Here is a 24,131-nt window from a genome sequence, read left to right as displayed (position 1 = left end):
GTATTTTACTCCAAATGAAATGGTATTCCTAATAATACAGAATGTGAGTGTCACCCATTCATCTATCATCCATCCATTCATTCATTCATTCATTCAGCGTCATCTAGATCTCAAGGTGAAATACTACGTTGATACAGAGACTGCTTATGGAAACCACATGCCACTGAGCTTAAAAATCAATGCGGAATTGTACTATTGGTTTTTTTGTGTGCATAAGCAGTGCTATTTATGAAATATTCACGTTACAAGCCTGGGAAACAGCCCTGTGGAATGCATTTTAAAGGGTTGTTATGGCAACCTCTCTGCTCAAATTACTGGAGGCTAACTGCATAATCCTAACGTGGCATATAGACACACTAGGTTGCTATTGCATCATAGTATGAGTGTCCATGTTTTTGTCTTGATGTTTAAATGATGAGCTGTCACATCTATTTAATAATAAAACTAAACATATAGTATCTATTGTGTTGGCCAGAAATGCATTACCATCACTGGTGTGATATGATACAATTAACAAGTGTGTTGTTCTATATATTTAAAACATTTGGATGTGTTTGCTGACATGTAAATATCACATGCCTGTGACCCCAGCACAAAAGGGGCATATCAGTAGAACCTTTTAATTGGTTGCTATGGCAATAAGATAACTTTTCAAACTATGCACCATAATCACTTATTATAGGTCACCCACATTTCCTTTGCTGCAGAAATCGGAATCTGATCACCTGATTACATATATATATATATATATATATATATATATATATATAAAAAAATAGTCCAGATCTATATAGTTCTATAAATAATTTTCCTTTATGCACCAAACAGAATTTAACATATACCGTCAGATGAGTTGATAAATGTAATTTATTTTTCATAAAAAACAATATTTATTGCGTGACACCTTTTTTGCTAGCGATTTCACATATTATGAAAATAGCCCAAGGCTTATTCATTCATATTGCTGAGGGTGTATAGGATAGTTGTATAGGTCGTCCACATGCCTACCTAGAATTCATATACAGATTATTCATGGGGTTGGAAGCCTGGCCCTATGGGAAGGGTGAGTAGGTCTTTTTTTAAAACAAGAGGATCCTTTGGGAATATGAGTGGGCTTTTTTTTTTTTTATTTTTTTTTTTAAAGTAGGCTTTTTTTTAAAAACCCTGTAGAATCCCTTAGAATGGGGACCATTTTTTCTTCTCACACGAAGAGCGCCTTTGGGGGATTGATATGGTTAGCTATGTGGAGATTGGGACCTAGGCAAGCCAAAGTGCTGTTAGCGCACATGGTTATACACAGATGCCTGCGCATACACAGCTACTCCATTCACCGAACCCCTGGCAGCGGTGACAACTTACCCTACTCGCTAATGAAATCAACCACCCGTAAATACCTCTGTACAAACAGAGCTTAGGGACAGTGACCACAGGATCACTCTGTAAATATGTAATTCATATTCTGTGTTTTGAAATAACCTAAAGTCACGTGCTCATGTGCTGAAATGTGAAAGTAAATATAAATAATACTTCCCAAATACGACCGCAGCTGCCCAAAAAAACACTCTCCCTCAGGGTGTGGAAATTTAAACCGACCAGAAAATTATGGGGCGCAGATACATATAGGGAAAAAACAAAACAATATATAGTGTAGAGTGTAAGATCAATCTTATGTGAAAGTGAAGTGTTGCACTTACAAGTGGAACAGATGATCCAAACCCATCAAAGTGAAATGCAGTGATATCTTTAATGATCTTCGTGTTGAACCTAAAAACATAAGCTAAAATGGTGCAATATCTTAGGTAAAAAATCAAGTTCACCGATAAAAATGCACTCACATTTAGTCCATGCACTCAAAGTGCATAAAAGCGTGTGTGTAGAAAATCCATCAATTGTGGAATATAAAATAGTCCAAATGGATCCTTCCAAACGCGTTTCGCCGACTTGGCTTCCTCAGTAGAAGTATAATCGATCCGGTAAGTAGTCTTGTTGCGCTCTTTTTATGGCCGTTCCCGTATTGCGTCATCACCCGCCGTCCATTTCTTATCGGCGACAATAACAGATAAGAAATGGACGGCGCGTGATGACGCAATACGGGAACTTTTATGCACTTTGAGTGCATGGACTAAATGTGAGTGCATCTTTATCGGTGAACTTGATTTTTTACCTAAGATATTGCACCATTTTAGCTTATGTTTTTAGATTCAACACGAAGATCATTAAAGATATCACTGCATTTCACTTTGATGGGTTTGGATCATCTGTTCCACTTGTGAGTACAACACTTCACTTCCACATAAGATTGATCTTACACTCTACACCAGACCTGGGCAAAGCACGGCCCGCGGGCCACATCCGGCCCGCTGAATAGCTCGGACCGGCCCGCAAAGAGTGTCCTGGTGACTCACCAATGAGTCCGGTGTCCCCCCCCGCCCCGGTCACTTACCTTAAACTCCTGTGTTGGAAGCGTTTGTCTCGGGTGCCGGCGCTTTACGCTGGGCGCCGGCATATGACGTCAGACGCCGGCGATCAGCAGTGAAGCGCCGGCACCCGAGACAAACGCCTCACGCTTCCAACACAGGAGTTTAAGGTAAGTGACCGGGGCGGGGGGGGGGGAGATCCTGAGAAGGGGGGGTTAGGGAGTTAGAGGGGAGATACTGAGAAGGGGGGGTTAGGGAGGGAGGTCTTACTGTGTGTGTGTGTCTTACTGTGTTTGTGTGTGTGTGTCTTACTGTGTGTGTGTATCTTACTGTGTCTGTGTGTGTCTCACTGTGTCTGTGTGTGTCTTACTGTGTCTGTGTGTGTCTCACTGTGTCTGTGTGTATCTTACTGTGTCTGTGTGTGTCTCACTGTGTCTGTGTGTGTCTCACTGTGTCTGTGTGTGTCTCACTGTGTCTGTGTGTGTCTTACTGTGTCTGTGTGTGTGTCTTACTGTGTCTGTGTGTGTCTTACTGTGTTCATAGCTTATTCAGTTATTGTAATAAATATTTTAGCCCATTTTTTAGCTCAAAATATTTTTTCCTTTTTTTTCTCCTCTAAAATCTAGGTGCGTCTTATCAGCAGGTGCGTCTTATAGAGCGAAAAATACGGTATGCACTCCGAAGCCTTGTTCATTTTGTTCACTTCTGTGCTGTGCTAATAGTTATTCAGGCCTTACTTATTCAAGCACCTCTACCAATGACGTAGGCTTGAATAACTTTATTAAACAGCACATAAGTTAACAAAATGGACAAGGCTTCGGAGTTTGTAGTTTGTAGAGGTCTGGCCCTCTAAAACCATTCCAATTTCTCATGTGGCCCCATGGGAAAATTAATTGCCCACCCCTGCTCTACACTATATATTCTGTGTTTGCCAGATCCACATTATGTGAGAAAGGAGACCCCACAAATGTTAAGATGAGTTGCTAATTTTAATTGCATTTACCAATTTTTGGGTGTATTAAGTTTTTTGGGGGGGGTTTTTGCGATAGACTCAAAAATAATGAATGAACACATTATGAATCATTGTGTTTCATTTACTTTCAATGCCTAATCAGATAGTGCGGCAAAATGTTAACATTGACTTTCAGATGTTATCCCGTGCTATTACGAAAGTGCAATGTTTAACTAATAGCCAGTAATCCTTGGAATGTACTGTATTGCATGTCGCTAAAGGATTGTTTCTCTGTGTTAGAAAAAAATGTGCTTGTCAGCACATTAGCTGTAAAAAAAAAAAATTGCTTTGTAGCTTGTCTGCTGTTTCACAATAAGCCCTGCTTGGGTTTGCACACTTATGCTAAAGTAGGAATAACTAAATGGTAGATCATTCTTAGATAGGTTAGAAGTAACTGAGTTTGCCGTCAGTGGCCAAAATTATGGTGCCTTAGGTGGCTTTCCACCGAAAGACCAGCCATGTCACGTTCAAGATTTACTATTTCAAGTACCAGTTGTTAGTAAATATTATATGTTGTTGTTTTAAACTCCTTTCTGCAAAACCTAATTGATGGGCCTATGCTAGTGATTTTATTTTTGCTAGTTGACATTGTATGCTTTGTATTTTATTGTGTTTCAAATGATTCTACATTCTGTTATATATATTGGAAATACAGATGTTCTCCACCTTTTTTTTTTCTTTCTTTTTTTCACAAGAAAATGGTTTCTGTTGCCTAGATACACTGTAACATGGAGTTCCATACATCTGAATGCTAAAAATAGATTTCTATCGTATAAACCACCTCATTTTCACATTTTCCCTTGAAATGAAAAAAAAATAAAAAAAATACAGTTAAATCGGATGCCACATCAACCATTTCTCCATATATGAATAATGTCTAGTATTTAAGAGATAGCTGATCAAGCGGGGTTTGGGTTATTTACAATGTATTAGCAAGGTTTATAGGTCTTTATCTCTTATGAAAAAAGTCTCATATTTCAATAAATATTGGGGAGATTACTTTTTATGCAACAGCATGAAAAAGTATGAAATCCATGTGTTGTTTCATCAATATGTTCACTGTTATCTAACAGTAGGTTTTGGTAGAAGAGCCAATAACCTTCAGGGCCAAAAATATGCAATGATCCAGAAAATCCGGGTGGCAAATGCTCTTTCACAAAATTGCATGTAAAAGGATTTACATAATGTCACGAGGATCTCATTTCTCCTGACAACACTTCCTTTATATAGCCAAAGACTTACTGCCTTCTAACACCCGTGACTGTTAGTATGCTTAGAGGGTTTTCCTGAAAATGGAATGGTTACAGGCATTCTGATGCGGCGAAGCAGGAGTAGGCTGATTCCTCTAACAGACTATGCTGACACAGGTGACTTCACAACATTAAAATCCATGGCCTTTTACTGCATGGAAATTGGTGTATATGCTACTGTGTTTCAGTAGAGGCAGCCAGGAGAGGAGAGGAGATAAATGAAGCAGAAGTCTAATTTTCCAATGACCAAAGAATGCATGCACCAATGTTCATGGAGCAAAAAGGATTGACGTCCACACAAAATGGTCTCCAATATGCGTTTTACATGAAAATCTGGACCTTTAATTTCATAGCAGATTTTTTTTTTTAAAGCCATCAGTTTAAGATATAGGTTAAAAACAACCATTTACAAAAAAAAAAAATTGTCTGGTCTTTGATTGACAACCTTGTAACGTTCCCCAGATATACATAATTCACAAATCTAATCAATTTAAATAGAAACCACTTTATGAAGTGTCCATTTTGATACTGCATTAATTCCCAGTAAATTAAAATGCAGTTGTTGATGAATCTCTCCTGTCCCGTATTACCAATTGCTTGTCTGTTATTTCTTCATGGATGTCACAACACTACCTGAAACTTAATCTTTCTAAAACTGAACTCATTATCTTCCCTCCCTCCATCTCCACTCCACTACCTGAATTCTCTATCACCATTAACAACACGACTATCTCTCCTACTAACCAGGCCCGATGCCTTGGGGTCATCCTTGACTCAAACCTCTCCTTCATCCCTCACATTCAGTCCCTCGCCAGATCTTGCCGCTTGCACCTAAAAAACATCTCTCGTATCCGCCCATTCCTCACCCAAGAATCCACAAAAACTCTGGTTCATTCCCTTATCATTTCCCGTCTTGACTACTGCAACACTCTTCTGGTTGGCACTCCACTGTCTCGACTCTCTCCTCTACAGTCTATCCTTAATGCGGCTGCTAGGCTCATCTTCCTTGCACGTCGCTCCTCTTCTGCTTCCCCCCTCTGTGAAACCCTCCACTGGCTCCCAATTACCTTTAGAATTAAATTTAAGATCCTGGTACTGACATATAAGGCCATCCATAATACTGCTCCTCCGTACATTTCTGACCTCATTAGCAAATACTCTCCTACTCGATCCCTACGTTCCTCCCATGGGCTAAGGCTCTCCTCCTCACTCATCACCTCTTCCTTTTCCCGTCTACAAGATTTCACTCGAGCTGCCCCATATCTCTGGAATCTTCTCCCAAGGAACCTTCAGCATTCTCCCTCCCTCCCAACATTCAAGAAACATCTAAAAACCCACTTCTTCAGAGAAGCATACCTTCTTAGCTGCTAGAACTTCCTTGTCATCGATACAACCCCCACAATACCTCTCACCCTTTCTCTATGCCTTATGTTTGTCACCCCATTTATTATTATTATTATTATCCTTTATTTATATAGCGCCAACAGTTTACGCAGCGCTTTCCCTCTAGATTGTAAGCTTGCGAGCAGGGCTCTCTCCACCAAATGTATCGGTTTGTCTTAGTCTGTCAATTCTTGTCTTGTCATATCCCTTGAATTTATGTATTGTATTAAGCGCTGCGTAAACTGTTGGCGCTATATAAATAAAGGATAATAATAATAATAATAATAATAAATCTGTAATAACCACAGTGTCCTGGCACTGATAGCACATCCAGCTCATTAGCGACAAGAAGCGATTTATCATTGGAGTGACTTTACTCCGATTAATGTATGGAGTTTATTGTAAAAGTTCTGCGCTAGTACAAATGTTTTTAATGCAGGCTAAAACTGTTCAAAAAAAATTCCGATTTCATTTAAAACTGACAGGCAAAAGCAGTTAACCGTTAAATACTTGATTTGGAACTACAAGAAAAATAAAGATGTAGACAACATAGCTTATTATGGTAATGTGCTGGCAATGTAAATGAAAATAGCTACAGTTTGAAGATTGAATAATTTATTAACTATGTAACAAACATACCCTATATAGACAAAATGTATTGGGACACCTGACCATTACTCCAACAGGGACTTTGATGGAAAAGCATTCTAAATACATAGACATTAATATGTAGTTGCCCCCCCATCACCTTCGGGGGGGGGGGCAACTACATATTAATGTCTATGTATTTAGAATGCTTTGCCATCAAAGTCCCTGTTGGAGGTAATGGTCAGGTGTCCCAATACAAACACTTCCAGTGCTACAAACACTTCCAGTCTTCTGGGAAGGCTTTCCACAACATTGTGGAGGGTTCCTGTGAAATGTTTGCCCATTCATCCAGTGGAACATTTGTGAGGTCAGGCTCTGATATTGGACGATAAGGTCTGGCTCACAATCTCCGTTCCAGTTCATCCCAAAGGTGTTCAATAGGGTTGAGGTCAGGGCTCTCTGCGGGCGGTAGATACAGCAGAGAACCATAGAAGTCCAGTTCACATTAAGCCCCCATGTGACTAACAATTCCACTCAGATTTATCACCATCCTTCTTCTTCACCAAGTGCCATGCCTCTGTTTCTAACTGGATGTCTGCATGATTTCAAGACCTCAATCACAAAATTGAACTTATGTCCCTTCCCTCAAGCACTAACATCCATTTGACACCAGTTATGGGACGATCATCCATACCAGGTATGGTGGTGTTTCCATTTACTCAGACCTCTCATTTACCACCATATCTACCTAGAGCTTAAAAACATTGTTCGTAGGAAACGAAAGATGCAACTAAAACTTTTATTCATGCAATCATTATTTTCCGTGTTGACTGCTGCAGCTCAGTCCTTAGTTACCATCTACCCATGAATCTACCAGCACCTCTCCCCTTTGTCAATAACGTCACTGGCTGGCAAAGGAAGAGGCTCCATCTTGCATGGAGATCACAAAACAAGTAACGTACCAATTAAACATGGAATGCTATTTCTACTCAGTAAATCAGAATCTCTCTAAGTATAAAGATATCTGGTCTTCGTGGCAAGAGTATATTGATTCTTAGCGATAATGGATTAATTTTTGGTCCATAACAGATGCTTTAGTACTGAAATTGCAGGATTGTCTTATTCTATATTGAAAATTTGTATTTAGTTATATATCCCTGGTAAAGATGTAAAGGACTTAAAGGATATACCCCAATGGGACTAGCGCTGTCTTAATTTAGACTTTGATTTTTGGGTCTTCTTTCGCTTGCTAATTGGTTGTGTTGCGAATGTATGAATGTTATATAAAGTGGTTCAATACAATCCTAAAGATACTCGGGCATTATTGAATACAAATCACTGATATATGTATTTTCATTTGCCCCTTGAATATTTATGGATTTTAGTATATTTAATATTTTTGATTGATATTTATGTAATTTTGTATGTGAATAATAAACGCAAAAAAAAAAATAATAATAATAAAAAAAAAGTCACTGGCTTCCATTTCAGCATTCAATTTAAAATCCTGACTCTTGGTTACAAAACTCTTTGCGGTGGTTCCTTTGCTTACATCTCACTTAACTACAAATACAAAACTACCCAATTATTCCGCTCCTATAATGATCTTCACTTTTCCTTTGCTCTGATCTTTTCCTCTCTTGGTTGTATACACATAGGGCTGCCTATCCTATGAAATGCCGCACACTACCTTACCAGACTTTGCCTTTGTTGCTAGTCTACAAAAAAATCCCTTAAACCCTCTTCTAGCCTATCAACTCCCCACCTACCACTCCCTTACATTTACTAGTCTCTTTCCTGCTTGTGGGTGCCCCCATACCTCCTTAATCTTAAGCCAGTCTGTATATTTAATAATATAATTTATTTAAACAATGTTTGTACTGAGATACAGTTGTGTTGCTGGTCATCCTCAAACATTTGCACCTTCACCTCTTTTATAATATATGCACGCATCCTCCTAGATTGCAAGCTTATTTGAGTAGGGACGTCCTCACCGTTCTGTAACTGTTGTACAGTGCTGTAGAATATGATGATGCTAAATAATTATTTTGTTTATGGTGTATATCTGGCATTGAATCCAGCGCCCTTAGTTCCTTCACCTTAGGACCCTTGCCAAACAATCATCTCTCTTAGATATAACCCAAAATGTATTCATCAATAAATCTATTTATCAAAATAGTCAAGTGCGATCTAACACTACATGTCATAAAAGTTTCCAGTCCCATTTCTATAAATTCCTGTTGTTACACAATAGTTCACCTTCTCTTTTCCATAAATATAATATAATGAAGCCTATCTTTTCGAAGCCCTGTCCAGGGAACATGGGCTTAAATAAATCTGTAATTTAAATATTTTGATAGTCTGTTTTAGAATACCAACATTTCAATGACGTTAAATAGATAAGCAAGTCTCTGAAAAATATCTAAAGTAAATTGTAATCCAAATTTGTAATATGTTGTATTTCTTTTAGTAATAAGATACTAAAATATTTTACTGTCTTATTTCTATAAGGAGTCTAAGACACACACATATTGTAGAATTCACGCAGAAAAAAATCAGTTCTTTGTTGCCTTGTGGTACCACACCTGTTTTTTTTTTTTGTTTTTTTTTTTATTTTTTTTGTACCCGTTGAGCTATCGGAGATAAATTTCACCACGCATCTGTGTTTTCTGTTATCTCTAAAGCACATCCTTCAGCAGTCACTTCCCAGCTTTATCAGACAGCAGCAGGCAGTGGCCAAAGCTACTGAGACTATGCATCCTTAAACAGTCCTTGGACTCCGTTAAGATAGCGACCCTGCCATACAATGTAATTTCGTAGTTCCTTGATGAGATGGATGAGTCTTTCCGAGGCAGTTCACTATTCCAGTCTGTATGTTTTGGTTTACATTTTTCCCCTGGACATAAATAATTTCTTACGGTAAATCATTAGCTACCAGCGACAGCGCCTTTACTAGTAATTGTAGCTCTCTAAGGATATTGATGTTAATCCATGGACAGTTTGTTCTGGCAGCCATATATGAAAAGAGAAGAGCAGAAGTGAAAAATATTAATCTGATATGCAGGTTTTTGTCATGCTTGTCGGTGAACATAGATAAAACTAGATTAACCGCTTATTCCATGTGTCCTTTCTCCCTCTGAACAGCTTTTGAAAATGTCTGGTGAATTATCTTCAAATATTAACATTAAAGAACCACGCTGGGATCAGAGCTCATTTGTGGGAAGAGCCAAACATTTCTTCACAGTGACTGATCCAAGGAACATCCTTCTGTCGAATGATCAGCTGGAGCATGCCCGGAATATTGTACACAACTACAGGTATAATCAGTTAGTGTTACTCCTACTCCTTAATCCTTGGCATCTATGTTAATATTGGGAGAAATCACAGCAATAGTCTTTAGTTCTTCAAACCTATGCAGAAGAACTTTTGTTAAAAAACTTTTATGGCAGCAACAAATTGGTGCCTACTTTTGGGTGACAAGGTGATGGCTGTAGAATCATTTTCACTTCCATCAGATGCACTTTAACGCTTATGCTAGGTGCGTAGTCCCTTCACATTTATGCAGTGCCCCCTTTCAAAATGCATGGAAAGAATCAGCCAAATCCCTTCATATGCATTTGCCCTTTTCCCCACCCTTCAGCTCTTTGGCTTGCAGATGTGCAGTTTGGCTGCCATGTGATATACTTAGTGCCAATCCACTCCAGCACTTGCTATGCATGGGTTCATGAGGTGGGGCACTAATCCTTCTGTGTGCATGCAGAGAGAGCTCTCCCATTGATTTAAATAGGAGATCTTTCCTGCAACTAATTGGCTTCAAAATGTCGGACCACAGAGGGGATGTTGCACTGCAGCTCTGCTGCTAGTGCAAGTACTTTACTTTGTGCAGGATTAATGCATGCATATCAAAGTATGCATTGTTTGTTGAATCACGCCTGGCACACTGAAGTGTCCATTGAACACATTTATAGAATAATCAATGGCTTAAATTTCAGCTTGACTTTTTAAATTAAAATTCTCTTAAACTGTAATAGTAATTAGCCGAGAAATATAAGTGCCTGGGTTAAGACAGTGTCTGCCTTGTGCTGCTGTATGTTTCTGTGTTACTCCCTTGGTTTACCAGGGTTCATCAACATCACACTGTGAGCAAGGTCAAGTGTGAGAGCTAACTTTGTTATCAAAGTGCAAACAGTGAAAAAAAAAAACAACATGTTTGTCACATTTACATGTTGATCTTGTTACTAGTGGTAGAAGGGATGCCAGCATTTAAAGGGAATATGCCACTAGAGCTTTACAATGAAATCCAGACCAGAAAACCACATACTTTATGTTACAAAAGCATGCGTGTTATGTGATTATTATTATTTTTTGGATAAATAGAGGCAATTCTGACATCTTTGTGGCTTTTGGTTGGGGATTAATTGCCAGTGATTTTTAAACTGATAGAAAACCATTCTGGAGGTGACAAGTAACACATTTAGAGATAGTCTTGTTTGTTCACTTATATTTTGCCTGTCCCAACTATTTCTTAATGCATAAAACTTTGTAACTGCTAAGGCCAACCTCATAATGTCAATCTCCACCCAAGACAGGGCATTGTGATTCCAGGGCTGACCGAAGATGAGCTCTGGAGGGCAAAGTATGTGTATGATTCAGCCTTTCACCCCGATACTGGTGAGAAAATGATATTAATTGGAAGAATGTCTGCTCAGGTACCAATGAACATGACCATCACTGGCTGCATGATGACTTTTTACAGGTAAGAGGAAACCAGACATAAACTCTAAAACTTTCACAAAGATTGAATGATTAAACCCAAGAGAAACTGGGTGCATCAGTGTAATCTGTGAAAGATAAAGGTTGTGCAGTTTCTGTAGTGTCTTAATCCCCCTAGACCACCTAATAGAATGTCAACACAAGCAGAGACCTCTTAACCTTCTGTGCCAGTGATGATTATTAATGTTATTGTTAATTTTAATGTTACTGTAAAACTGTAATTGTCCCCTATTGCAAAAGCACTAAAGAATCTTGAAAAATAAAATTGAATGTAATGGTGTTATGAGTTTAGAAAGCCAATTTTAATTTTTGTAAATATTGTTAATTGGCATGCGCTCTATTAGCTTTTTTTCATGTTTCTAGTGAAACTAGAGTTGGAAGTTACAAAGCAAAGTGAATTTTGATGTTAAATGCTTTTCTTCTGTATTAAGGACAACGCCAGCTGTGGTCTTTTGGCAGTGGATTAACCAGTCTTTTAATGCCATTGTTAACTACACGAACAGGAGCGGTGATGCTCCCATCACTGTAAGGTAGGATGCTAACACACATGGGGCCTCTCGTACGCTGATGTGACTGTGTGCCAGTAGCCCTGGCTTCTGTGGCTGCATTTTATTGCCAATGTGGACTTGGATTCTTGCCGTTTAGAGCAATGAACCGAATGACCTTGTGTCAGAATTGCAGCAAACTGGAAAGATTACGGCCAGGTTTCGTATTTGTAAATTGCTTCTTGTAAATCCTACATAATCCATTTTTTTTGTCAGATATCATCCACTTAAATAGCTTGACACAAATATCTACAGACTTTTAGTCTCTTCAAAAGCACTGGTTTAGTCTTTTAGCAAAACGTAATAGTAAAGGGGCTGCTTTCTCTACACTAATATGCTAAAATAAATTATCGGATTTCTTATAAATGGTGCTATGTATAAACTGTGGGTAAATGAATACTTTAGTGCGATGTTCTTTTGTTTTCCAGCCCCGTAGCATTGATAAGAGATATCTTTAGCTAATCCCACCTCCATTTCGTTTTGTGAATAAAAATTGATCACTGGTTTTCTAATAATTACTGTTAACTGCTTAAATTAAGTCGAAGTACACTATGTACCAGTAATACTCTATAAGGCACACATACCACAAGAGTGTATGAATACTTCAGAACAGAACTGTGCGTATATATTCACCCGTGCTGCTGCTTAGTATCTATTTAATTGGGATTTTTTTTGGGAGGTGGCCGTGTCGGATGTCTAGGTAAAACAAAACACGAACAACCAGGTGTTATAAACAGATGAGCCTTTTTTAATTAAATTGGTTATGTGTGTGTTTGTGGCCTTACATGTCAATTGTGTATCGGGTATGAAGCTTATGACACAAGATGGCTATATTGATTACTTTAAGGGTGGGTGCATTTTGCCAACTGACTGTAGGTCCATGACGATGTATGTGGATTCCTGTTTATGTTGTTGCATAACTTCTAAAATCCACTAAATCTACCCCTTCCTCTCATTTTTAATAACACATTTTTTTTGTTTTAATTAACATAGCCTTACAGCACATTTGCAAACACTTGTACCTCTTGTTGTTTTAGCCAACTGGGAACAGCTTATGTTTCTGCCACCACAGGTGCTGTTGCAACAGCTTTAGGACTTAATGCACTAACCAAGGTATTTTCATATGTTTTGTACTTATTTGGTGTTCTAATTATCAGAATTCACTAATATCCATTTCACCCATGTTCCGTTTGATGCCTAATATGCAGCAGGTAAACTGTAATCTGAACACCCTTGGAGAGACAGAACTTCAGTCAACAGGAAATTTCACTATAAATGGGTAAAATAATGGATATCCAAGACAATACACACCAAAAAAACCAAACGATCTTGATGTTCATCTATGATAACTGTTTTCAGCCTGAGAACTTATAAGGTCATATTAACTAAAGTTAGTTTCCAGCAAGAAACCCCTATATAATGCACAAATCAGTGGTTGAGAGGACTCTAGTCTTACCTGAATTAACTAGTCTTTATTAAGGACAAACTAATGCCATTTCTGGGGTTGGACCTTCACGATGTATAATGAAGTCAAGGAGTTGAAACAAAGCTCTGCTGTGAACGCCGGCTTTAGTGAATAGACCCGAAAGTGTTTTGTTTCTGCATGTATGATTTACTTATTCAATGTTATTCTTGAATAGTGCTAAATTAGTGATTTATACTTTGTTTCAAAGCACCTAATGAAGGGTCACAAACTGATATTGTTCTTAACATTTTCACCTTTGGTTGTAATTGCATAAACAACTGTGTAATCTTTTGTAGCAAGTGAATGTTATGATGCCTTGTGATTATAAATTTGTTAGAATCAAGTTCCTAAACTAAGTGCATAAGAGGAACAGCACAGATCTCTGCTAGTTGCTTCCTCGTGTTCAAGCACTGATTGGAGTGCCAGTGTATGTTAGATCCCAAAGCTACGCAGGCTGGTCACTAGAGGAAGCAGGTACCGGATCTGTTCTGAATGAGGCAGATATATCTGGAATGTTGGACCACAGGGTATCCGCTCCCATCCCCACTCCTCAAAAATGTCCTAAATACTGAACTTAACAAACTGGGTATGATAAAATATTGACCATTATTGAATGGGATTGCATAGCCTAAAAATAAAAGTAGAGAATAGAACACAAGTATAAATGTTAAGACTCACTTTCTTCTGTTTCCTTTGCCTCTGTTTAGCATGTTTCGCCTCTAATAGGAAGATTTGTTCCCTTTGCTGCTGTTGCTGCTGCTAACTGTATCAATATACCATTGATGAGACAACGGTAATTCTTGTCACTTCCTACATTTACATAATTTACTCTCTTTGTGGTTTTTAGTAGGGAGCATTAGGGTGATACCTGTGATTGTGTGTATTAAATACTTAAGTTGGCAACATTGATAGTTGTGTACTAAGTTTGTCTGCAGAGAATGTGATATTTCTACCCTCTGCCACATAACCGTACAGTGGTGTCGTTTTAGCTAACATGCATAATAACAGAAAAAAAATGTGTTCTTTTACCATAGTATATGGCAATCCATCTCCTTTTGCTCATACGATTAAACAATTTTTGCAAGATCTGTCAGGAAATAAAAAGCAGAAAGGAAATGTCTTGTCTTCCATTTAGCTACAAATACCTCATGCATATATATATTTTTTTTAATGTTAGGAAATGTTTATATATATATGTATAAAATGTATAATCTGTTGTGCACAATTATTTTGCACAGTTGTCTAATAATAAAAGATATTTCATTTCTTAAAGGGAATTGAAATGTGGTATTCCTGTGACAGATGAGAATGGAGTCCGAATTGGAGAATCCCCTAATGCTGCTAAACAGGCTATTACTCAGGTGGTCATCTCTAGGATCCTTATGGCTGCTCCTGGCATGGGTTTGTATTTATTATTATTATTTATTATATAATAATTATATAATTTACGTGGCATAGCTAAACAGATTTATATTCTGAATTATGCAAATACTACAGAATGCCTTGCACATTAACACAGAACACTGACACATTCGACACATTCAGTTACACAAACAGAAAGTGTTAGATAAAAAGCTTTTCATTTATATCGCTTGCAAAAAAAAAGTAATTTTTGGACACTAGATCCTGAAAATCCCATTTCTGCCTCTGTTGGAGTTGCATTGTGGGATGTGTATCAGGTTTTCACATTTCCTCTTTTGCTTCTCCTCGATGTCCTTATTACTAGCTCAGAAAATAAAAAAAGTTACTGCGGGTGTCATGATAACCTTTGGAATGTGGTTTCTATCACACAATACTCTTTATATATATATATATATATATATATATATATAGATATAGATATATATAGATATATATATATCATGTGAAACAGCACATAAATGGAGTTGATGAATGTCCACATAAAATATTTTTATATAACTGTAATTAAGGTGTGTTTAACCCCTTGATGACAATTGCCGGTCCGGGCACGTCACGGAAATTCATGTCGATAACGACACTTAACGCTTAAACGGGTGCAGAAAGCGATCTATTTTCGCTTTCTGCACCGAAACGGCGTTGCTGTAATGCCTCGACCTCGAGGCATTCAGCAACGCCATTATCGGCACAAAGGGGCCATCTCTGGCCCCTCCCCGGGGCGTCAACATCCGCCATACTTTGTATGGCGGCGGACGCCCGTTTTAAAAGCGTTTAGGAGGCGATCAACGATCGCCTCCTAAACTTAAATGGTGTCGCTGGAATGCCTCGATCAGGAGGCATCCAGCGACACCAAACACTTACCTGGGGATGGACTGTGACCGCTCCGGAGAGCGGTCACAGCCGCAGCTGCCGGTGATCTTCGCCATCTGCAAGATGGCGGCGGTCCGGGAAAATTCAATAAAGAAACAATAAAGTCTAAAAAGTTCGCTAGACGGTCTCCAGACCTTCTAGAGAACTCTGGCTCCACTTGCAGGTTGAATATAGGTACTGCATTCAACCATGCACGTCAATGGAGCTCAGCTTTCTAATCACAGTGTGATTAGAAAAAATAAATTAAAAATAAAATTAATAATAATTAGAAAAAAAATAGTAAAAAACCAGTAAAATGTAAAAATAATTTCCCACTGATGTCACTATCAGGGGAACCTTCAAGTTTAAAAAAAATGTAAAAAAAATTAAAAAAAGGCAAAAAAAAAATATATATATATAAAAAAAAATATTTTTGTGAGCAAGTCCTAAAATTAGCATATTAGCTTAAAACAATTCTCGCATGGAAAGAGTTAAAATACTGGCATATTAAATGCCCATGGGGCAAAAAAAGTATGATTTGATGGGGTAAATTGAATTGGCCGGGTTCAACAAGGTCCCAATTAACACGGGGGGAAGGATGGCCACACATCTAATTTCCAATTAGAAAAATGCACACGTACCAAATGTGGCCTTTTAGTTCCCCCCAAAAATGACAAACCCATGCATGTGGGGTATCACTGTACTCAGGAGATGTTGTTGAACACATATTGGGGTGTCGTGTGACAGCGGCATATACCAGGAGCTGTAAATTCATACATAAAGTAGGTGTGTGTGGGAAAAATACACACACAAAAATACTACTGCAAACTTTGAAAAAATTCTGGTGGTAAAATGTGTGCATGCAAAGAGTTAAAATACCAGCATTTAAAATACCCTGGGGTGTCTAGTTTTCAAAAATATATGGTTTTGTTGGGCACACTGAAATGGCCCGGCTCAAAGATGTACCAAATAGGGCACGGGCAGTGGATCCCCAAATGCCAAAGTTCAACATTGAAAAATGTGCATGCCCCAAATGTGGCTCTTTTGCCCCCGAACAGCCAGGCAAAATCATTCATGTGGGGTATCACTGCGCTCAGGAGATGTTGCTGAACACATATTGGGGTGTTTTGTGATAGTGACATATACGAGAACTTTTTAATTCATACCTGAAGTAAAATGTGTGTGACAAAACAAATGGAAAAAAATGACTATCACAAAGTTTGACAAAGACTGGTGGTAGATATGGTGCATGGAAAGAGTTAAAATACTAGCATTTGAAATACCCTGGGGTGTCTAGTTTTCAAAAATATATAGCTTTATTGGGCACACTGAAATGGGCCGGCTCAAAGATGTACCAAATAGGGCATGGGCAGTGGATCCCCAAATGCCAAAGTGCAACATTGAAAAATGTGCATGCCCCAAATGTGGCCCTTTTGCCCCCAAACAGCCAGGCAAAATCATTCATGTGAGGTATCGCTGTACTCAGGAGATGTTGCTAAACACATATTGGGGTGTTTTTTGATAGTGACATATACCAGAACCTGTTTATTTATACCTAAAGTAAAATGTGTGTGAAAAAACAAATGCAAAAAAATTACTACCATAAAGTTTGACAAAGGCTGATGGTAGAATAAGTGCTTGGAAAGGGTTAAAATACCAGCATTTGGAATACCCTGGGCTGTCTAGTTTTCAAAAATATATGACTTGATGGGGTAAATTGCATTGGCCGGCTTCAAAGATACCCGAAATGGCACATGGGGGGAAGAATTACCAGATTTGGAAAAAAAAGGCTTTGAAATAGCAAAACGGTACCTGTACTTATTGCTCCATAACGTGCAGAAAAAACCAAAAAAACATAAAAACATTGGGTATTTCTAAACTCAGGACAAATAGTAGAATCTATTTAGCAGGTTTTTTTATTACCTTTTATAGATGAGTAAAAGATTTTTCAACTAAAAGTTAGAAACAGTCATTTTTTTCTAAATTTTTCACCATATTTTATACTTTTTTTAATAGTAAATAATACGATACAATCAAAACATCTAAATAAAGCCCTTCTTGTCCTGAAAAAAACAATATCTAATGTGTGTGGGTTCAGTAAACGGGAAAGAAGAAAATTACAGCTAAACACGAGCAGCGCAGAAATGTTAAAACGGCCATTGTCACGAAGGGTACAAAAAGTAAAATCAGCCTTTGTCACGAAGGGGTTAATACTGTAACATTTTGTAAGTCAACAAATTACCTTTTTTTCTAGCTATCCCTCCCTTTATAATGAACACTTTGGAAAAGAAAGCATTTTTAAAGGTAAGCTGGATAACCCTTCTGAAAATTCACTTGTTAAGCAAAACCATTGTATCATTTATATTGTGAAGTAGCAGATGCATGCAGTACGCACCGACTAGATACGTGTCAAGAGACAAATAAAAAATAAACACTTTAGGGGACTTCATCATGCCGATTCTAAAGAACTGAATTAGGTTTCCAGAACATGATGGAATTCAGGTGAGTTTAGGTGTCTGATCGCTGAATGTGCATTATAGAGATATTCCATCATGAAGCTGAAATTACTTACAGTGAGGCTTTTCTCATGAGCTGAAATCACATTGGCCTCAGCAAGTTGGTCGTAAGAAACAGATTCAACACAGGTTGGGTTTTTGATATGCTGATGGTCTCTACCATACCCAGCATCATTTTCTAGATTGTTGGGGGGGTAAAATGTTTTCAGTTAAAATATATATTTGACTTTCACTGTGCTTTTTTTATTGAATATTGTACTTATGCTAACGTTTAGACTAGTGTTAGACCATTACACATAGTGTATTTATGTTTTCTTTCATGAAGCGTTTCCCATGGATGAGTGCCCCTATACAAGTTGGATTAGTTGGATTCTGGTGAGTGTTCCTTGTTGTTGTTTATTTACTATTAGTTATGATGAGAAATTAATATGTGTGCCAATAACATCTTAGATATTTAACACTCTATGTGCGTGAGGTGCTTTATAATCATTGCTTGTGTCCTGAATATCTCTTTAAAGTGGAGATATGTTGAACTGTGAATTATGTACCATGAGTCATGGAAGAAAATGATCCCCCCCCCCGTCATGGCATAAATTGCCATAATAAGTAACACTAATAGCAGATGTGTGTTGCAGTGCACTTAGTTTTAGCAATTTGTAAAGATGCCGTTATGTCCATACTTTATTATTAATGTTTAGGGTGAGTGGAACAAATCTGGCAAACTGTTTTACTCTCCCAGTCACTTTTGAAATCCGAACATGGTTTCATTGAAGATCTGCTCAGTTATTACCAGGCATCGGGCTAGTGATATCATTCATTCAGTATCTGATCTCAATTACTAAAACCCAGGGCCGGCCCAAGACAAAATGCTGCCTGGGGCGAAGTTTAAAATGCATTATCTACCCTTCCTCTCCCTGCCGCCCCCCATTATCTACCCTTCCCCCCCACGTACTTACCTTTTAGCAGTCCTGCGGCGAGTCTCCCTGCTCGGTCTCAGTGCCGGCTTGTAATGCTGAGCGCCGGAAATGACGTCAACATTACAAGCCGGCACCGAGACCGAGCTAGAAGGCTCGCAGAGGAGAGAGGGAGGGGCGCCTAGCGGGTACTGATAACTTGGTAAGATAAAACCATTCAGTTGCCCCACTCGGCTCCGTTGTCGGGCCGGCCCTGCTAAAACCATAATAGAAAGAGATGACACGGGACATGAGGCCATTCTACTTGTTTCAGGCAGGCCCATTAAGGATGATTTTACTTAATCTTCATAACTACTTACATAATGTTTCATTCTATATATTAAACTGAAATCATATGGCTTCATCCTATAGCGTAGTGTATAAAAATGAAGGTGTAAAAATCAAAGAGCTAATAATCACTCTTAACTGTTTCAATTGCTCTAGTGTTAACCTTTAGGCAATTGTTGATTTGTTATGAAAATTGTGGTACTGAAAAATATATACTAGCAGTTTGTAAAATTTCCCAGTTTTCATTTTCTAGCTAACACCCCCACCCCCTGTTTTTGTTCTTATGCATGGTATTGTATGCTGGCACAATGAGGGATTATGTGAAATGATGATTCTGGCCTGAATTTCACCAAACCTACCAATTTAATGTTCCACTTACACATTCATGCTGATACACACAAACAGTTATACCGTCTCACTCTCAGCCCCTTACCTCAACTACAACTTTCTGTCCATCTGCAGGCAGTCTCATGTTCAACCTTACGTGACCCCACTATGTTCAGGGAGGGGCGTCTGCCCTGAGTGCCACTCATCAGGGGGTTGCTGCACGGCCTCCAGGCCAGTCCAAAATTGTTAACAAAAGGCTGGTCCTTTGTGAATAATTTTGCACTGGCCCGGTTGCATTCCGCCCCTGTGTTCCAGTGTGGCACTCCCCCGATGACAACCCCCCCCTGCACCACTGCTCCTGCTGCACTTGCACAAAATAGCAGAGTTTCTGGGCACACCCTCTTCACCGATTGGAGGAAAAGATGTCCAAAAAAATACAGATTGGTTTGCAGAGAAAGAGAGGTGTAGAAACATTTCTCTTTCTTCACGAATCTTTTTCGAAAAAAACATGTCTTGGGGCGGTAAAATACCATTTCAAAGTGCTGCAAGGGTCCTATAAACCTACCGTGACCTATGTAAGGGGGGAACGGCTGTCATGGAACCCTTGTTATTGCAGTCCTGGTGATGAGACCACTTTTGAAATATTGAACTAAAATCCTTTTATATACATAACCCCTAGTATTAGTATTAGCTACAATAATGTGGCAAACCTGAGGGTTCCTTGATGCGACTAGAAAATTGTATGGGATCATTGATTTCTTGTATTTTTTTTCAGCTTGATATTTGCAACACCTTTATGCTGTGCATTATTTCCACAAAAAAGGTATGTATATTCTTATTGGTATAATTGGATCATGTAGAATCCCAGATTCATTTAATGGCACAGTTTTTTTTAAAACAGGAAAAATGGTATGGCACATAGATGAATGCAATCCATCTGAATGTTACAGTAGAGGATTATTATAGCTCACTCTGAAAACGGAATGTTTCTGAATGGCATCAGGGTCCAGAACTTGACTGATCTTTATTTCAAAACCCCCACTGTTCATATGCCATCTTCCCTTAATGCAGTAAGCATTTCCACTTTAAAAATACTCATTATTTAAGTAACAACCCTACTTTCAGAGTACCTTTTAGTTCTGTTTCTCAATGCTGAGTAATGGAAAGAAACTGCATTTCTTAAACTGGTTCATGAGATTATTTTCCTATTGAATTTGCATTTTGTTAAATTACTGAACCCAGTTTTTTTTAACGTCTGCCTTATGACCAGTATTATTGCTAGTATCTAGTGTTAAATCCTTTCCTTAGTCTCAAAGGTTATTCCCAACATGTTAATTAATAATCTTTTGTGTCTACTCAGCTCAATGTCAGTGACCCGCTTGGAGCCTGAACTGCAAGCACATATTAAAGAAAACTGCCCTGGCTTGGAACGAGTCTACTTCAACAAAGGATTATAATTACACAGCCATCTAAGCAGACAATATGTTCTCAGTGATGTGCGTGACTATAATATTCTAGAGAAAAAAAAGAAGCAAGTCCTCAGCCCCTTTAATGATTAAAAAAGATACCTATTTGTTTTACATACATCAATTGGATATTTTGCTTATTGTTTTTAAGTGGTCATAACATTTATTGTACGACTTGAAACTCCATTTCGACCTCACATTTTTTATTAGTTTTTTTATTTTATTTTTACAGAATTGAAATAAATAGGTCTCTTTGGGGCCAAATAGCTTAGTTGTTTATTTTTGACATTTAAATTTTTTGTTATGTGTTATTGTGCCTAATTTTTGAGAAATGGGGAACTATTGCAATATCTTCAGATTACCTAATCCATTCCAGAGGATAGCTGTAATTTCTTAAAAGCACAGTGAAGGTTGTAAGTAAATCATCAGCTAAACATACATGTCGTGAATACCTAGTGCGTGTCCTTAATTACTTAAACCTGCAATTTTTGATGGGGTTTTTTCCTACCATTGTAGTATGAAGATCCATGTAACGGTTTTAACTAGGGTAATGTTTTGCAAACATGTCACATAGATAGCTTTGGAACTTAGTATTGCATAACTACTTATATCCAGATTGTGAAACATACTGAAAAATAGCTATCCAGGGTTACACTTCCTAAAAACTGTTTAGATAATCTATATGCCTTAATGAGGCTTAAAACAGACGTTAGTAAAAGTGAAAGTGTATTTAGCAAATATATTTACCCAATTCACCACACTAAGTTGGTTAATATAACATTTGACAAAACAAGCTTGTAGTACAGGTCCCAACTGAAACTCTGACACTCTACCTGTTCATTAATTTTCCAATATATTGGTGTGCCTATCTTTGCTCAAATGTATGATATATGAAGCGTCACACAGAAAAATACATTAGAAATTCCTGCCAGCTGTCTGGTCGGATTAAGAGCATTTCACACACTGGTCCTCCTCAACACTTGCACAACACTGGTTATGTTATGGAGCAGTTCTGGTACAAGGGCGGTGAAAGCTAGAACATTTCCTTGGTTGCTATTGTAGAACCTTGTGTTGAAAATGACCAACCACCAGTTAGATAAGATGGGATTAGTGGATAGCAGAACCAGAGTAGGGTATACTGTACACTACTATTCCAGTAAATCGTATAAATTTTAGACTTAGTGCCATCTAGCCAGATGGTAACCCAATGCACACTCATTGGACATGTTAATAAATACAATTAGCAGTTCTTACAAAATAGCAAAGATGTCATCAGCAGCTTAAAGTTTGCTCATGTTCACTTGTAGATATGCTAGTCACTTAAATGCTTCCAAGTGATTTGAATCACATATCGCTGCTGGAACAATGTTTCATGTAGAAGCACACTGAATATGTATTCTTTAATGTTGTTTTAAATATATTCCTCTAAAAAAATATACAGACCTCACCCTTCTGGGGTGATTCTGCATGGGGAGCACACAGAGTAGGCTCTGGATTACATAGGTAGTATACCCTATTTAATTTACAGCCATTCTACAATCCCATGTAGGTAGCCAATTCTACCCTCACACACACAATTATTTTTTTGCATAATATTTCAAGGATATCACTCCAAATCAATGAGGAATTCAAGTGACATTAAAAGTGTATTAAAATATATAGCTATGACATTAGACTAATTATTTTAGTTGTATTTCTTATATTTATGTGGTACATTAACCCCTTAAGGACAATGCATTTTGAGCACGTACATGTACGGGCTTTGTCATTAAGGGGTTAATATAGACAAAAAAGGTAACTTGAAGGGATCAAACCTATTTTTATTAAAACGTTATATTCCCATATATTTATATGTATGTATATATATATATATATATATATATATATATATATATATATATATATATATATATATTTCCATCAGTTTAACTTAGTATACAATGCTCCCAAATGTCCAATTACATTGTGTATGTGAAGTAGACTTTCTTATCTAAGGAACAGTTTCAATACTTGGATAGTCATACTGTAAAATAATTACATTTCATGAAGTTAACATCCCCCTCCTACCTCTGTTGATATTGAGAAGGGAACTAAATGTCAGCATTATCTGAAAAAAAATCAAAGTCTACACATGAAGATATATATTTAGTTACACGGTAATTGGCATGTAATAGAGAACACATTTTCATGTTGTATGTATTGTAGTGTGTGAACCAAGGCATGTCATAAAACATGTTATTTGAGTATGAGAAAGTGTAGTTAAGACTTATGAAATTTTAGTTAAATTTGGCCAGATATACTAAATCTTAAAATGTGAAACTTTTAAGCCTGACCAACATTTTTGGTCATTCTACATTTCATCATTTGCAGGCATTTTACTAATGGCCAAATAATACTCAGGGTTTTGGTGTTTTTTGCAATAAATGTAAGTGGCAATTGAGATGTTCCCCAAGTAGCATTATTGCCAATTACTCATCTTGTTTACTTATGCATTTGCATTAATTAAAATAAAATAATTCCTGTTAGTGCTTACTACAATTGTAAAGCACACACTATTAAAAACTTGATTCTCAGCTTGCTGTTGTACTTAAGTCACATTCCAAATATATTAATGTTTTAATTCTCTTTACTCGCTCAAAGTGGAATGGCAGAATCAGATTCTGAATTGTCAGAATTACAGTGTTTGGCCACTAAAAACACAATCTCTGTTCTAATCTGTTATTGTAGTGGAATAGGAGAACTGATTAATGACATACAACTCATTTTAGAAGACCTGTTGTTATGGAGTCTTAAGTTGAAGTTGATATGTTTTAATGGGCCAGTGTGGGAAAAGATTTAAAATGAGAGGCCTCTTCCTCATCTCTTTATGCATTTTCTTTA

General features: G+C 37.7%; 1 protein-coding gene across 1 annotated transcript; it reads left to right on the top strand.

Moving 5' to 3' along the window:
* The first annotated feature begins 9,803 nt into the window (after positions 1 to 9,803).
* On the top strand, positions 9,804 to 21,242 carry LOC149297913 (sideroflexin-1). Its single transcript, XM_089488034.1, has 10 exons — positions 9,804 to 9,967; positions 11,236 to 11,406; positions 11,855 to 11,953; positions 13,006 to 13,081; positions 14,141 to 14,226; positions 14,707 to 14,834; positions 17,956 to 18,005; positions 18,543 to 18,592; positions 20,561 to 20,608; positions 21,146 to 21,242. The coding sequence occupies exons 1-10, from the start codon at positions 9,804 to 9,806 to the stop codon at positions 21,240 to 21,242; spliced, it is 969 nt and encodes a 322-aa protein (XP_089344160.1).
* The last annotated feature ends 2,889 nt before the right edge of the window (positions 21,243 to 24,131 follow it).

Source organism: Sceloporus occidentalis, unplaced genomic scaffold (genome assembly GCF_023333645.1).
Source record: "Sceloporus occidentalis isolate IW3139 unplaced genomic scaffold, rSceOcc1.0.p SCAF_36, whole genome shotgun sequence".
In the NCBI taxonomy this organism is placed as follows: domain Eukaryota; kingdom Metazoa; phylum Chordata; class Lepidosauria; order Squamata; family Phrynosomatidae; genus Sceloporus; species Sceloporus occidentalis.
The sequence above is the reverse complement of the archived record's forward strand: the minus strand, read 5'-3'. Positions and strand labels throughout refer to the sequence as shown.